The sequence below is a fragment of the Pristis pectinata genome, chromosome 14 (assembly GCF_009764475.1).
Source record: "Pristis pectinata isolate sPriPec2 chromosome 14, sPriPec2.1.pri, whole genome shotgun sequence".
NCBI lineage: Eukaryota > Metazoa > Chordata > Chondrichthyes > Rhinopristiformes > Pristidae > Pristis > Pristis pectinata.
In genome coordinates, this window is record NC_067418.1 from 41,099,061 (window position 1) to 41,114,091 (window position 15,031).

Below are 15,031 nucleotides of genomic sequence, written 5' to 3' on the forward strand. Positions count from 1 at the left end.
TCAGTGGCAACAGGAGGGCAAATTTGGCATAACACAGCCCACAAAATGAAGCATAATTGTTCATTTGACCTTTAGCACCAATTACAATAGAATATATTGCAGCATGGATTTGGTTCAGGTTCATCCTCAGGACATAGCATATACTGTAAATGATGTATGGTAGAGCTTCCTCATACCTCAACATGTGTTAATCCCAACAGAACATTTCTCCATTGAAGCCAATGTGTTGCTTTTCGTTCCTTCACTATTCAGTCTGGTTTTAAGTTGTTCTGCAACAAAGTCCATCGGCTAAGTATATGCATAATCAGGCCACTTGGGTCCTTACACCAGCTATTGTTGGAAAAGCTGGGTTTCACACAAATACACGGATAGATCACTGATTTGTTGGTGAAGGAATGAACAAATCTGAACCAGAGTTTGATTTGAGAACAACTACAGCCAAAGTGAAAAGGGATTCAACATGCCAATCCTGACATCTCTCAAGAGAAGGTACACAAAAATTTAGCTTTATTGGTAGTATGTCATTGGGAAAGCAGTTCACCAGCTACAAGATAATTCTGTGAAATTAAACGCCTGGATTTACTCTATGTCTTCATTCATGTAAAAATTGCTGTGTCTTTCTTCCTTTTACACACACATCCTAAATGCTCCCTTCTTTATTTTGCAAGTTGTGCTCCAATGAAGCACCAGTGCCTACTTTATTAAGTATACTCCTTAAATATTAGTTGTTGTTATTGGACTACTGTGGCTCTTCCAGTTGCACTACACTTCTCACACTCTTAACTGGAGTAGCTCGGTGCTGCATATCCCACACCTGCCAAACATCAAGATCTTTCATTAAATATTGTATTTCTTTGGAAGAGAGATAGTCATTCATAAAATATTAAGGAGGACAGGTTTTAACTTGCAAATGTTACAATGACAATGTTTATACCTCTCATGTCATTCAATAATATATATATAGTACTTAATATATTATAAGTTATTGACCCCGATAATGATAAATGGTTAATGCCATTTCCCAATGTAAGCAGCTGCTTTTGATAAATATCTAAGAGGTGGGGATCTCCACATAAAAGTACAGGAGTACCCAACTTCTGCAGTCCCTGGAAGTTCTGTAATCAAGGATTTCAATTCCATCACCACATTCTCTTAAATGAAGAAACCAAACAGCAAATAAGTTATTTTAAAGTTGTGTAGAACTTTCACTAGGTTATATCACACTTGGGAAACACTAGCCAAGTATTGATCCCCTTGTTATAAAAGGGATATAATGGAGCAACAAAAGGTACAATAACATTTTATACTAGAATCCAGAGGTTGTACTCAGGAGGAAAAGCTGGGTCTTGTAGGTGATCTTGTAGAGACTTTTAAAATCATGAAAGGGTGTAATACAATAGACGTCGGGAAAATATCACCACTAATGGGACAAACTGGGAGACATGAATACAAAAGAGTCACTAATAAATCTGATAAGGAATTCAGAAGAAACTTTCTACCCAGAATCTGGGTTAGAAAAAGCCATTTATGTATTTGCACGTAAGGTAGTTGAGCTGAATTGCACAGACATAAAGAATAGTTAGACAAATATATGAGGGAGAAAGAAATGCAAGCAAATGTTGCAAATAAACCGGCGTGGGAAGAGGCTTGGGTGGACCATCATTGGCATGAGTCATTTGGCCCAAACATACTAGTCCTGTCCCTTTAATATATGTTGATCTAACATAGTCATGAGATGCAGAGAGATCTAGATATTTTGGCGCATGACTCACATCGGTCTTGCATTTAGGTACACTAAGTAATTAGGAAAGCTGACAAATGTTATTGTTTATTGCCAAGGGAACGGAATACACGGCACGGTAGTGTAGCCGTTAGCATGACGCTATTACAGCGCCAGCGATTGGAGTTCGATTCCTGTCATTGTCTGTAAGGAGTTTGTACATTCTCCCGTGTCTGCGTGGGTTTCCACCAGGTGCTCCGGTTTCCTCCCACATTCCAAAGACATGGGTAGGTTAATTTGGGTTTCAAATGGGCGGCATGGACTCGTTGGGCCGGAAGGGCCTGTTACCACGCTGTAAATAAAATTCAAAGAATTTAATTTAAAAATACAACACCAGCTCAAGTTACATAGGGCTCAATGTATACTATCGGCTTCCTTATTTAAGGACGGATGTTAAATCATTGGAAGCAGTTGAGAGAAAATTTGCCAGACTAATATCTGGAATGGGCTGATTGGATAGGCTAGGTTTGCATCTGCTGGAGTTTAAAAGAGTGCAAAGGGAAATGACTGAAACACACACCCTTTCATGATTTTAAAAGTCTTCACAGGGTGAATGTGGAAAAGGTGCTACATCTTGTGGGAGATTATGGAACTATGGGTCACCATATAAAAATAGGGAGTAACTCACTTACAACATTCTTTTCTCTCAGAAGGTCTTGAGTCTTTGCAACTCTTCATCACAGGACAGTGGAAGCAGAGTTTTTGAATATTTTTAAGACAGAGAGAAATAGATACTTGATAATCAAGGGGGGGGGGGTTTAAAGATTGTGATGGGAAGAAAGAAATGAAGATTTGAATTTACAATCAGATTAGCCAAGAGATATGTTTATATATTATGCGCTTACCTGACTTCCTCTAACACTGATGATAAAGATTTAGGCTGGTGTGGCATGTTTCGAGTTTCAGACTCCTTCCTGGATGTTACAGGATCCTTCTCTGGCATTCTGTCTGAACTGGGGTCCTCTTCAATGGTGTTTATAATGTCTGTCATCATCACCTCCAGATCAGACATTGTGGCAACAACATATTCAAGTGTCTGGCATAAACTTTCATTGGGGTTGCAGTATCTTGATGAGCCAATCTCGTCAGTCAGGCTTCTCTTTCTGAGTTTCTTGCTTAAATCAACTTTAATCTTTTTGTGTTTCTTCATGGTGTCCTCTTTGATGCGCCTGCAGAGCTGTCGCAATTTTAACTGTCATGGAGAAGAAACACATAATGATGGGCCTTTCTCCCAGATATTCCAAACAATGGTAGCAATGAAGCACTTGCAACTACCTTTTGTACACACATCCAGTTATGGCAAAATATAACTGTTTGAAGGGGTGTCTGCATTAAATACCTGAGAATTCACCTACACGGGAGTTCCCTGAGTTACAGAAGACCTGACTTATGCAAATATAACTTTAGGCAAATTCTCCTGTAAACTTTAAGAATTTTTCAAGATAGGATAGTTAGAAATGCAAACAGCTTTTGGAGTTATGGAATAGGGATAGCAGCTAGTTAATTTAAAACACAACCAGTCTTCAAAAAAACTGTTTACATAAACCTCCCTGTAGTAAACAAACACCACCATTGTCTTTAAGAAAGCAGGTGACATTTCAGAGTGGGAGGCCACTCAAAAGATTTGGTTTGGAAACTGACAAGGCAATCTCTTCTATTGACACTTATAAAATACTTCATCAAACAATGTAACATCCATTGGTAATTTAAGGCTATTGAAACTAGCCTTTGGATGTGGGATATTTTGATTCTGTGCCATTGTAATTACATGGAGAAGACAATAAATAAATGTTCACGGTAATCAACCCTCATTGAAATTGTTCATTTCTGACCTGCGATTTATGGACAGTTTTCAGGAACGGAATTCTTACACGACACGGGGACTGCCCGTATTTAAAATGAATGGGGAATTGTTGCATTTTGGGCAGGATTTATAAGAAATCTCTAACTGGGCCATTCTAGTTCTATCCACCAGATCAGCCAGATAACCAAAATAATAAATATGATACTTTGTGAACCAATTAGTTGTAAAGTCAATTGAAACTACTTGTGGATGTGAGAAATATCTCCCAAATCTGAGTTATTTCCTTTTCTTTAGTTGATTGCAAAAGGAAGACATCCAAATAAAAACAATATTTAAATGCACAAATGCCAAAGCACTCTCAATTTTCAGTCAGAAGATTGTGGGTTCAGATCCCACTCCAGAGATTTGAGGACCTAATCTAGGCTAATATTCCAGAGCAGTACTCAGGGATTACTGCACTGTTTTCCAGAGAAGATGTTAAACTCTCTGCCTTCTTAAGAGGATGTAGAAAATACAATCCTCTATTTCAGAGTAAAGTAATAGAATTCTTCCTGGTCTTCTAGCCAATATTTATCTCAATATCACTAAAAGCAGGAAATCTTATCATTGTCTCATTGCTGCTTAGAGTCACAGCGTCATACAGCACAGAGACAGTTTCTTCAGCCCAAATGGTCCACACCAACCAAGATTCCTATCTAAGCTAGTCCTATTTGCCCAAGTTTGGCCCATAATCTCTCTAAACCTTTCCTGCCCATGTACCTGTCCAAGTACCTTTTAAATGATGTTAATATACCTGCCTCAACTACTTTCTCTGGCAGCTTATTCCATACACTGACCATTTTCTGGGTGAAAAAGTTGCCCCTCAGATTCCTATTAAATCTCTCACCTTAAACCTATGCCCTCTAGTTCTTGATTCCCCAGCCCTGGGAAAAAGACTGTACACATTCACCCTATATACGCCCCTCATAATTTTATACAGCTCTGTAAGATCACCCTTCATTTTCCGACGCCCCACTGAAAAAAGCCCCAACTTGCTCAACCTCTCTCCATTATTCACTCCCTCGGGTCTCGGCAACATCCTTACCATCTCCTCTGCACTCTTCCCAGCTTAATGGCATCTTTCCTATAGCAGAGCGGCCAAAGCTGAACACAATATTCCAAATGCAGCCTCACCAATGTCTTCTACAACTGCAACATAACATCCCAACTTTTATACTCAATGCCCTGACTGATAAAGGCCTGTTTGTGATGCTTGCTTAGTGCAACATTGGCCACTGCATTTCCTGCATTGGATCTATGAACACACTACAAGTGTATTTCATTAGATGCAAAGTACTTACCTCTAGGAGGGAGGAGTTTTCCCTCACAGCTGCTGCTTTTCGCTGTATACTATCTACTGATGCTTCAACATCTTCACATTCATACTAAGAAGAAACAACAAGAGACATCAGCATACTTGAAAGCAAAATCAATTGATATTGCAAAATATTGAGAGAATCTGTGGGCCCATCGTAAGTTGCACTAACCCTCCAGGTTATGTAGATGTTTAAAACTCACTTGATCTCCCACTGATATCCAAAACATTAACACATTTTATGTTTAAATGCCAAAGATCTGAATGTTAGGCATGATCTAGATATAGGCTAATTGAAAATACTGCTGACACATGGTGAATTAGCAAATCATCAAAATAAAAAGGAGATCGGATCACAGGAACAGGTTTTAGAACTAGAATGGAACAGCACAGAAACAGGCCCTCCAGCCCACCATGTCCATGCTACCCGCCATACCTATCTACACTAATCCCATTTGCCTGCATTAGGTCTGTGGCCTTCAATGTCTTTGCAATCGGCAATCCAAGTACTTCTCTAAATGCTTCTTAAATGTTGTGAGAGTACCTGTCTTCATTCCGAATCAGAATCACTGATATATGTTATGAAATTTGTTGTTTTGCAATAGCAGTACAGTGCAAGACATAAAGACATAAAAATTATTACAAGTTACCAAAGCAAATAAATAGTGCAAAAGAGGAATAACAAGGTACTGTTCAGAAATCTGATGGCGGAGGGGAAGAAGCTTCAACCACTCCCTTGGAACCCCTCTATACCTCCTACCTCTCAATGTAAACCCATGCCCTCTTGTCTTAGACACCCCCACCATGAGAAAAAGTATCTACCATATCCATCCCCCTCATGTTTATATACCTCTACCAGAGCATTCCTCAGCCTCCTCCTCTCTAAGGAAAACAAACCTAGCCTGCCCTGCCTATCCTTAAAGCTGAAGTGCTCCAATTCAGGTAATATCCCAGTGAGTCTCTTCATTCTCTCCAGCACAATCACATCCTTCCTTATAGTGTGGCGACCAAAACTGCACACAATACTCCAGGGATGGCCTAACTAATATTCTATCAAATTGTAACACATATTCTAACTATAAGGGCTCTTTTATTCTAATTTTACACGAGTTTTCACACAGAAAATTATCTTGGGGTGGAAAATTAAGAAGCAAAAGGAGTGAAAAGGACCAAAAAAAAGGGAGCAGAGTGACCACTGCCAGATGAAACTGCAGAGAAGTCAAACTGACCAGTCATTTTCATTATTACATAAATCAAACACTGCATCAAGATTGTAAAACCCCATTCAGCTTCATGTACCTCCTGATTTTTCTTTTTGGCTTTATTGATAATACTCTTGACTGAAATATCTGAGCATCCATAAGTCCGTTTCAATCCAACCCACATGATGTCCAAAGGGTCAGGAGTGGAACCAACTGTATAGTTGTTCAGCCTATAAAACAAGAGGATATCATTGTCAGAAAGAAGTCATACAACATTCCAATTGTTTTCGATATTTTACAAATAAAGATATATAGAAAGTGATACCGCTCCACCATTATAAAGCTCTTTTGACTTCTCCATGATCTAAATCTTCCATCATAATTTCAGTTTGACATGCCTATATTTATTGGCAAAAATTTATTAAGTAGAAACCTATATCTTATCTTGAACTTTCATTGAGCAGTTACATTCTTATTTATGATACTGGGGTACATCAACTTATAACTGTAATTCATGATTTGCATAACACACTTTATTACTCATTTCCCTGAGGAGTCCCATTACCAGTTCAAAGCAGTCTGTATTTCATCTGACTCCACAGGTGATATTTGTTGGCTCTCAGGATATATATATGCTTCTTCAACTTCACCCTTCTCAAATTCTGAGGACTGCCAAATAGTTTTGAAAATAATTTCCATTTTGATAGATAAAAATCATAGCCAAGTGCTCTTTTCAACTAAAATACCTCTATTCGTGTCAGTAACCAAAACAAAACTTAGCAGGGTATTGGCAGCAAACAAGTTAGGTTTTGATTTGATATTGCCTCACTCATCTCTCATCCAGTTTACAGCTCAGAAGACTGTGGATCACAGTTGGGTTATATTCAAACAAAAGTTGTTTGAAAAGCATTATCATATTTTGTGATGTCATAGAACCTGAAGAATTCCAGTGATGAAAACCTCTACCTCTATAATTGGACATTGTATAACCTTGTCAAAACTGCCTGTTTTGAGGTAATTGACAAGTTAACCAGGCAGGAAGTGAGAAGATTTTTTGTTTACCTTGCAGTTTGTTATCTGGCATACACTGCTGAAAGTGAGGTGGAAGCAAATTCAATAGCTGGAACTAATTTGAAAAGGAAAACACTTGAAATGTAGGGAAAAAACAGGAGTGTGGGATCAATTGAATAGCTCTTTGAAGAGTTGACACAAGATGATGGACTGTATGGCCTCCTTCTGTGCTGTATCACAATGCGATTCTCAGTTGCCAGGGTATTGTGAAATGCTTAGTCACTTTATTTAAAAAAAAGATTTGAAGAAAAAACATTTCATTTTCTTCAAATGTTCCCCCTTATATAAATGTACATTTTGTTCAGTGCTTGTTGTACAAGTTAGATCTAATCTCAAGAGAGACAAGAAACAAAAAAATGCAGAGAGCAGAAAGGGAAGACAGGAGAGATAGCAGTAGAAAAAATTGTGTGAGTAAGTTTAATACAGATTAAGTGCTTTTGCAAAGGCCCTTTTACTTTCCTTCCAAATCTGCCTGAGATGGAGCCTAGCAGCCATCAAATCTAGGCCAAAGTACATTCCTACTCTTGGCCTTGTTTAGGGCTTTCATTTAATTCCGTTAAATTTAATGAGCACTGGAATGTTGTTCAATTTACGGTATGATGGAGCTTAGTCACTAGCAACCTATCTTCTGAGGTGGAAACAGAGAAATCCAGAAAGGGGAGGGAAAAGTTGGAGATGGACCAGGTGAAAGTGAGAGCAGGATGGTAATTGGCAGCAAAAGTAACGGAATTTGTGTGTTCTGTGTGAGTGCAGGAAGCAGCATCAATATGGTTCTCAATGTCCAGGAAAAAGAGCTGAGGGAGTGGGCCTGAGGAAGACTGAAACAACATGTCCCACATAGCTTGGACCCATATGAATTCCCAATCATAGAGTTATACAGCATGGAAACAGGCCCTTCAGCCCAACTTGTCTATGCTGACCAAGGTGTCTTCCTGAGCTAGTTCCATTTGCCTGCATTTAGCCCATTATCTTTCTAAACTTTTCCTATCCATAGTTAGGTCTTTGATTTGGAATAAGCAAGTGGAATGGAAGTAAACATTTATCAAAGCTTTGCAGCATTGATTGTGGCAAAGAGTAATGTGGAACTGTGGACCAGGACAACTGTGAGATAGAGTGAGTCAGGATTGTTTCAGGGAGAGGACAAGAGCATGCATATGTGTTTGGCCAGGCAAATGAGCATGTTGGCAGAGCACCTGTTCAATGAAGAAGCAGCAAGCCCTGAGACCATGCTCATGTGGCATGGAGGTGCAAAGAAATTATACATCCATGGTGAAGATGAGCTGGTTAGGACCATGAAACTATGAATGTAGTAAGGGCATTAGAGGTATCAATGACGTGAGTGGGAAAAGACAGAGCCAGGGGAGAAAGGAGGGATGTAAGGTAGGAAGAAGTTCAGGAGGACAAGAAACAATGGGTCTGCTGATCAGTTCAGCTTATGGATCTTGGGGCAAAGGTGGAAAGGGGCTGTTCTAAGTTAGGGGATCATGAGGCTGGAGTGAATGACTGTCTGGGAGACAATGGCCTGATGTTCCGTGGAGGGAGTTAATGTCTGAGAGGGGAAGTTTAGCTTCTGCAAGAGATCATTTTGCTAACCTACAACAGCTCCAGCAGGTTTAATGACTATGCCAGGGTTGTCTCTTAGTGAACAGGGTGCTGCAAGTTCAGAAGAGTGGAGGTGAGAGAGTGAGGGGAGTGGAAAAATGGAGATGGTCAATGGCACATTGGCAGTGAGCAATGAATAGATCTAGAGAGTGTAAGCAGCCAGAAGGGGTCCAGGTGGATCAGGAATTCTGGAGATGGAAGAAAGGGCCCGCCATCTGAGGTGAAGACTCCTGTCCAAAGAAACAGGCATAGATACAAAGGCAGCAGAATAAGAGACCAATGTTATACTGGGTTTGAAACTCATTAAGACAGGGACTTTGGGTTATAAAGCTGAGACCTCTGCTGGGGACTGATTGTTTGGAATCAAAGAGGGGAAGATTAGAAGGGATAGTGAAAACAGAGCAGGGTATGGAACTCTGGGGAAAGATAGGGTGAGAGGATAGTAGAGAGAGATCTGCAGGAGTATTGGAATTCAAGCCTTCAAGTGTGCAACCTGAAAGGAAGGAATAAGTTTTGCAGCAGTGAATGTAGCAAAGAATAATGTAGAACTGTGAATCAGAAGAGCTTTGTGCTGGAGCAAGTCAGGGTTGTTGCAGTGAGGAGTCAAGAACATGCTGACACACAGCATTGAGCATGAACCTCAGGAAATGATGAGTTCCCTTGATCAACACAGTCTACTCCACCAGCCTCAGCATTCAATGGATCATCCTCCGCAATTTCCTTCAACTTCAGTGCAATTCCACAACTGGACACATCTTCCCTTCTCCTCCCATTCAGCATTCCAAAGAGAAAATTCTCTTCTCAATTCCCAGGACTGCTCTTCCACCTCCACCAACTGATCCCCTTTTCGTAGCACTTTCCCATGCATCCACAGGAGATGCAACAGCTGCTCTTTTATCTCATTCCCAATCACCATCTAGGGAACCAAACACTCCTTCCAGATGAAGCAGTGATTCACTTCTTCCAATTTAGTGTATTGTATTAAACACCCATTGTATATGCTCCTCTATATTGGAGAAACCAAGTGCAGATTGGGTGAATGCTTTGTGGAAAACCTCCATTCCGTCCACAGGGATAACATTCAAATTCCAGTTGCCTCTCATTTAATTTTCATTCCATTCCCACATTAACCTCTCTGGCTGTGACCTCCTGCACTGTTCTAACCAGGTCCAACATAAGCTTGATGAACACCAATTTATCATCCATCTGGATATGTTGCAGCCTTCTGGACTTAATAGTGAATCCAACAATTTCAGATAGATTTCTATTTCTATCAGAACTGCACAATTCTTTTGAAATCCATATGTACTTTTAACTCAGGTTTTCTTGCTCCATAGATATTGCCTGATCCGCAGGCCTTTCCTAAAATTTTCCTTTTGTTTCAAAAACTCTGATCTGAATTTCAGTTTTAACAGTTTCCTTTGCTTATTTTCTCTCTTACACACTTCCCTCATTAATTTATCGATCAAAAAGTTCCGTAAACAACCGGATTACCTCAGGGTGGCCTCACTCCTCCGTCCTATTCAAACTTCTCCCACCCTGTCTGCAACTTGAAACTAACTTGTGATATTACCAAATTTTGATGAAGGATCTCCGAGCTGAGACATTAATTTTGCTTCTCCTTCCACAGATGCTGCCTGACCTGCTAGGTGTTTCCAGCATTTTGTTTTTACCTCCACAAGACAACACATGAGCATGCAGTCTTGCCACTGATCGTACAATATTGCCAAATTCCTTTTTTTAAAACTGTAACAGTTCTAATTTTGAATAAATCCCTGACTGACTTGTTTATTCGAGCGTTATTCTGACAGAAGTAGGGACATCACGCCACTGAACCTCACGGTGCCCACAGAGCAGCAGTTACCTGAGCAACCGCGCCCATCGAAACTTGCTCTGATCCAAGACCTGCCCCTCAAGCCTCGTTCTGATAGCGGAAAGAGAGCCGTATCCCGCAGGCTACGCTCCGACGCTCTGCCCCCCTAGCCTCGCTGTGGTGCCAGCCCCCCTCCAGCCGGTCGCCCGTGGCGGCGGGGTCCGCGCCTGCGCACTGATGCAGCGGGGAGCCGGCCAGTGGCTGTGTCTGTGCAGCGGAGTCCAGTCCGGACCGTGGGCAGCAGGAGAGACCGCACATCTCAGCGACGCTGCCCGGCGCCCTCCCGCTACAGCACCGCCATGATCCGCGGCGTCAGTGCCGATCGCGGCACGGTGAGGAGGCCGGCCGGCGGGGAGCCGAACGGTTTGTGGAGGGAGCCGGAGCCGGGAGATCGGCAGCAACGCGGGGAGGCAGCGAGCGGCCGGCGGGACAGGGTGGACGAGGCCCGGCGCAGCACCGAGTCCGAGGTGTTTGACGACGGCACCGTCACTTTTTTCTGGTGAGATCTGAGGAGCGGAGAGAGGGTCTGGCCAGGGTAGTGATGGAGGGGGGAATGACTGGTGATGGGGTGGATTGGGGGGGGGGGGGGAGGGGGGGCGGTTGTAGAGGAAGAGCCAGTGGCAGGAAAGAGGAGAAAGAACTGGTGATGGGGAGGAGGTGGGAGAAGAGGAGGAGGGAGAAGAGGAGGAGGGAGCCGGTGATTTGGTGGTGGGGAGGGCGGGGGAAGAGAAGAGGAGGAGGAAGAACAAGAGCTGGTGATGGGGAGGGGTGGGCGAGGAGGAGGAGTAGGAGAGGGAGCCGGTGATGGGGAGGGGGAGGGAGCTGATGATGGGGGGAGGGGAGGGGAGGGGGAGGGAGCTGATGATGGGGGGAGGGGAGGGGAGGGGGAGGGAGCTGATGATGGGGGGAGGGGAGGGAGGGGGAGGGAACTGATGATGGGGGGAGGGGAGGGGGAGGGAGCTGATGATGGGGGGAGGGGAGGGGAGGGGGAGGGAACTGATGATGGGGGGAGGGGAGGGGAGGGAGCTGATGATGGGGGGAGGGGAGGGGAGGGAGCTGATGATGGGGGGAGGGGGGGAGGAGGAGGGAGCTGGTGATGGGGCGGAGGAGGAGGGAGCTGGTGATGGGGGGGTAGGGGGAGGAGGAGGAGGAGGGAGCTGGTGATTGGGGGGGGGGAGGAGGGGTGTGGAGGAGGGAGCCAGTGATTGTTGGGGAGGGGTGAGGAGGAGGGAGCCAGTGATTGTTGGGGAGGGGTGAGGAGGAGGAGGGGGCCAGTGATTGGGGAAGAGGAGGAGGGAGCTGGTGATGGGGAGAGGAGGAGAGAAAGAGCTGGTGATTGGAGGTGGGGAGCCGGGGAGGGAAAAGAGGAGGAGGGGGAAGAGCTGGTGATGGATGGGTTGGGGGGATGGGACTGGTTGGGAGGTTGTTGTGTTTTGTTGATTGGCCAGTGATAATGATTGTGTGATTGTTAAACAAGGTTGGGATTATAATTATCAATTAATTGGCCAGTGACTTGGACAGGTACTTTAAATACTTTGCATATGGTGAGGGCAGAACCTGAGGAGGAGCTTTATTGTACTGGGGCTATTTTTAACTGTAGGACGCTGTCATATGATGCTAAATGGTGGGGCAGAATTTTCTGTACCTGCTGTTTGTTCTGAGAAGTGGATTTCTGTGAGATACAATAGATTTTCCAACTATTTTTGAACAAGATGACATAAAAACGGAATGCTGGAAATATTCAGCAGGTCAGGCAGCATCTGTGGAAACAAGAAACAGTTGATGTTTTAGATTGAAGACCCTTAGTCAGAACTGAAATGTTAACTCTTCTTCTCCTTCCACAGATGCTGCCTGACCTACTGAGTGTTTCTATCATTTTCTGTTTTATTTCAGATTTCTAGCATCTGAAGTTCGTTGATTTACAAAAGGACATTTTTTTATTGTACAAAGCTTTGATTATAACATATATCTCTAGTGTTATATAACAGTAGAGATGTCTGTTTATGTGTGCATTTCCTATAAAATGCAGTATTTAATTTTATAAAATGAAGTCTCAACAAGTTACAGGGCTGAGAAACCCAAAAGAGTCGATTCTCACAATGAAAGGGTTAAGAGTTTGCAGTATACTGTACTCCCGTCACTGCAATGTTTTGATTCTTATAGCACAGATAGAATCCTTCCATTCTGGAAATAGCAAATTAATCAATCTCCTGTTGGTCGAAAGGTAGCATGAGATTCCCTTAGCAGATGCTATTCCTGCCCCATTACATGTTACATAATGTGACTTTTGGTGACCTAAACTCCAGATCCAGTTTACTCAGTTTTAGTGCACTTTTTGGTTGTCATCTGTAAAATAGGCATTATTCACCCACAAAAGCCATAGAACATCCAACCCATCTGAGATTTGGTGTAGGGTTAAAGTAGTACTTGGAAATGTTATGTAAAAGTCACCTTGACTTATTCAAAAGCTGAGTTTCAATACCTGAGTTATTAAAGGCTGATGCAGAAATCTCATTATAACTAGACTAAGTCATAATTTTCTGGGCAAGATTGTTTCATCTATAAGGGAGAAGAAATTAACCATGTATCATGACTGGTTTTGAACAGATCTGATGGGAAATGGTGTTTAAAATTTACAGTTCATGATCAGTGATCATCAGAATGCAGGTGGTCAGTTCTTTTGAAACTGATGTGTGCTTCTGATTATCTTCCACAGTAAATTTTTAATTTATGTTCTTTAAGTAGTTATATAATAGATTAGTTATTGCGTTTTGCCCACACCCCTACAATCAAAGCACTTCAATTATTGTGTACTTTTGAGGTTGTTAATAAAAATGCTGTTCAATCACTTTGACAAGTACAGAAACTGCAGTGAGGTTTGTTTCGTAGTGGATAGTTATATGTGCTCTGATGCAATGCACTGCTCTTCGTCCTGCATAATGAAAATCTAAGACAGATTTCATCTTTCAACATAATTTACCGCATTTGTGATCCCCTTGGGTTTAGAGAAATAGCAACAAGGATGATAAAAAGATGCTGAGTTACAGATAAAAATGTATTATTTAAGGAATTTAGATAGTTAGCAGTGTAGTTTGAACTTTTATAGCTTACCAGAGACAGAACGAGTAAATCATGGCCATTTGTGATGTTGTCTTCTACTTAGTGCAGAAGTAGGCCATTTGGCCCATTGAGTCCATGCCAGCTCCCAGAGGAGCAATCCAATTAGTCCCATTCTCTCTCCTAATTTCCCTTTGTTCCATAATTTATTCTCTCTTGCACATGTCCATCAACCCCCTTTTGATTCTGTTTTCCCATTAACTTACACCCAGGGGTAATTTACTGTCTCCATTTAACCTACCGGTCTTTCTTTGGAATATGGGAGGAGTCCTGCACAGTCATGGAAACTCCACACCTGAGGTCAGGGCATCGCTGAGTCCCTGCAGCTGTGAGGCTGCACTGGCCATTCTGCCCAGAAGTCAGTGAAGTAAAATGCTTTTATTGTAATCTGGCTGTCTGCATTCATTTTACTGGGAAGTGCAACTGTCTGATGAAATTCTGAATATAAAGCACTCACTATATTTGAAAATTGGGCCTTGATCTCGAACATTGCACTTGAAAATTATAAAATACATCAATCTGTTTGTATTCTTTGAATTTTCTGCTTTTATTTCAGAAAATGAAGATTTATTTTGGTCTGTTTAATGTTGTCTTTCATCTTGTGACAATTGCAATGCCCTTGGTGTTGTCAATTGGTCTGTGCATTTGTGAAGTCTTTTGAATAAAAGACTTTTGAATAAATGACAAGCCCTTGCAAAGCATTTGGTAGATGGTCTTATTGAAGGTAATGTGTAGTAGGAGGAATAGTCAGGAATGGCATAATCATTTATGCAGCTCCAGCTGGAGTGTTGAGTGAAAGAAGTCAACTTGAAAGTGGACTCAAATCCAGGACCTCTTGGCCAGTGCAAAATTTTCAGAGCCATTAGGGCAATATAACCCTAAGAAAGTTAATACTATTTAAAATCAGTAAGATTTATGGTATTAATAGAATGTTTCTTTTGATCAGACATTTCCTATTCATTGTTGATTTTGTCATATCTGGCATTTGAATCTGAATTTGGAATGGTTTCTGAATTTAGTTACTACAAAGGAAACTTGAGTGTCTATATTTAAACATATTGTTGTTGCCTGTATTTAATACTTAATCCAGGAATGTTATTCTGCATTGAAACCATAGTGTAGGTTGCCTGTTAGAGTAAGCGGGAGTGGCTGGCTGACACATTGGAACTGTAGTGTTTATTCCCTCTTTTCTCTTCTCCCATTACTCCATATCCCATTAATTCTTATC

General features: G+C 41.9%; 2 protein-coding genes across 2 annotated transcripts in view; one reads left to right on the forward strand and one right to left on the reverse strand.

Annotated features, from left to right (window-relative positions):
• The window catches only part of LOC127577999 (testis-specific serine kinase substrate-like), a 29,158-nt gene extending 18,378 nt beyond the window's left edge, over positions 1-10,780 (reverse strand). The window contains exons 1-4 of the mRNA XM_052029706.1: positions 10,678-10,780; positions 6,238-6,370; positions 4,925-5,008; positions 2,626-2,972 (exon numbers count right to left, since the gene is read on the reverse strand). Of these exons, the coding sequence (XP_051885666.1) occupies positions 2,626-2,972; positions 4,925-5,008; positions 6,238-6,324 (518 nt within the window). The 5' untranslated portion in view covers positions 6,325-6,370; positions 10,678-10,780. The remainder of the gene's footprint in view (positions 1-2,625; positions 2,973-4,924; positions 5,009-6,237; positions 6,371-10,677) is intronic.
• Positions 10,738-15,031, forward strand: part of ptdss2 (phosphatidylserine synthase 2) — a 70,721-nt gene continuing 66,427 nt past the window's right edge. The window contains exon 1 of the mRNA XM_052029550.1: positions 10,738-11,185. Coding sequence (XP_051885510.1) covers positions 10,986-11,185 — 200 coding nt within the window. The 5' untranslated portion in view covers positions 10,738-10,985. The remainder of the gene's footprint in view (positions 11,186-15,031) is intronic.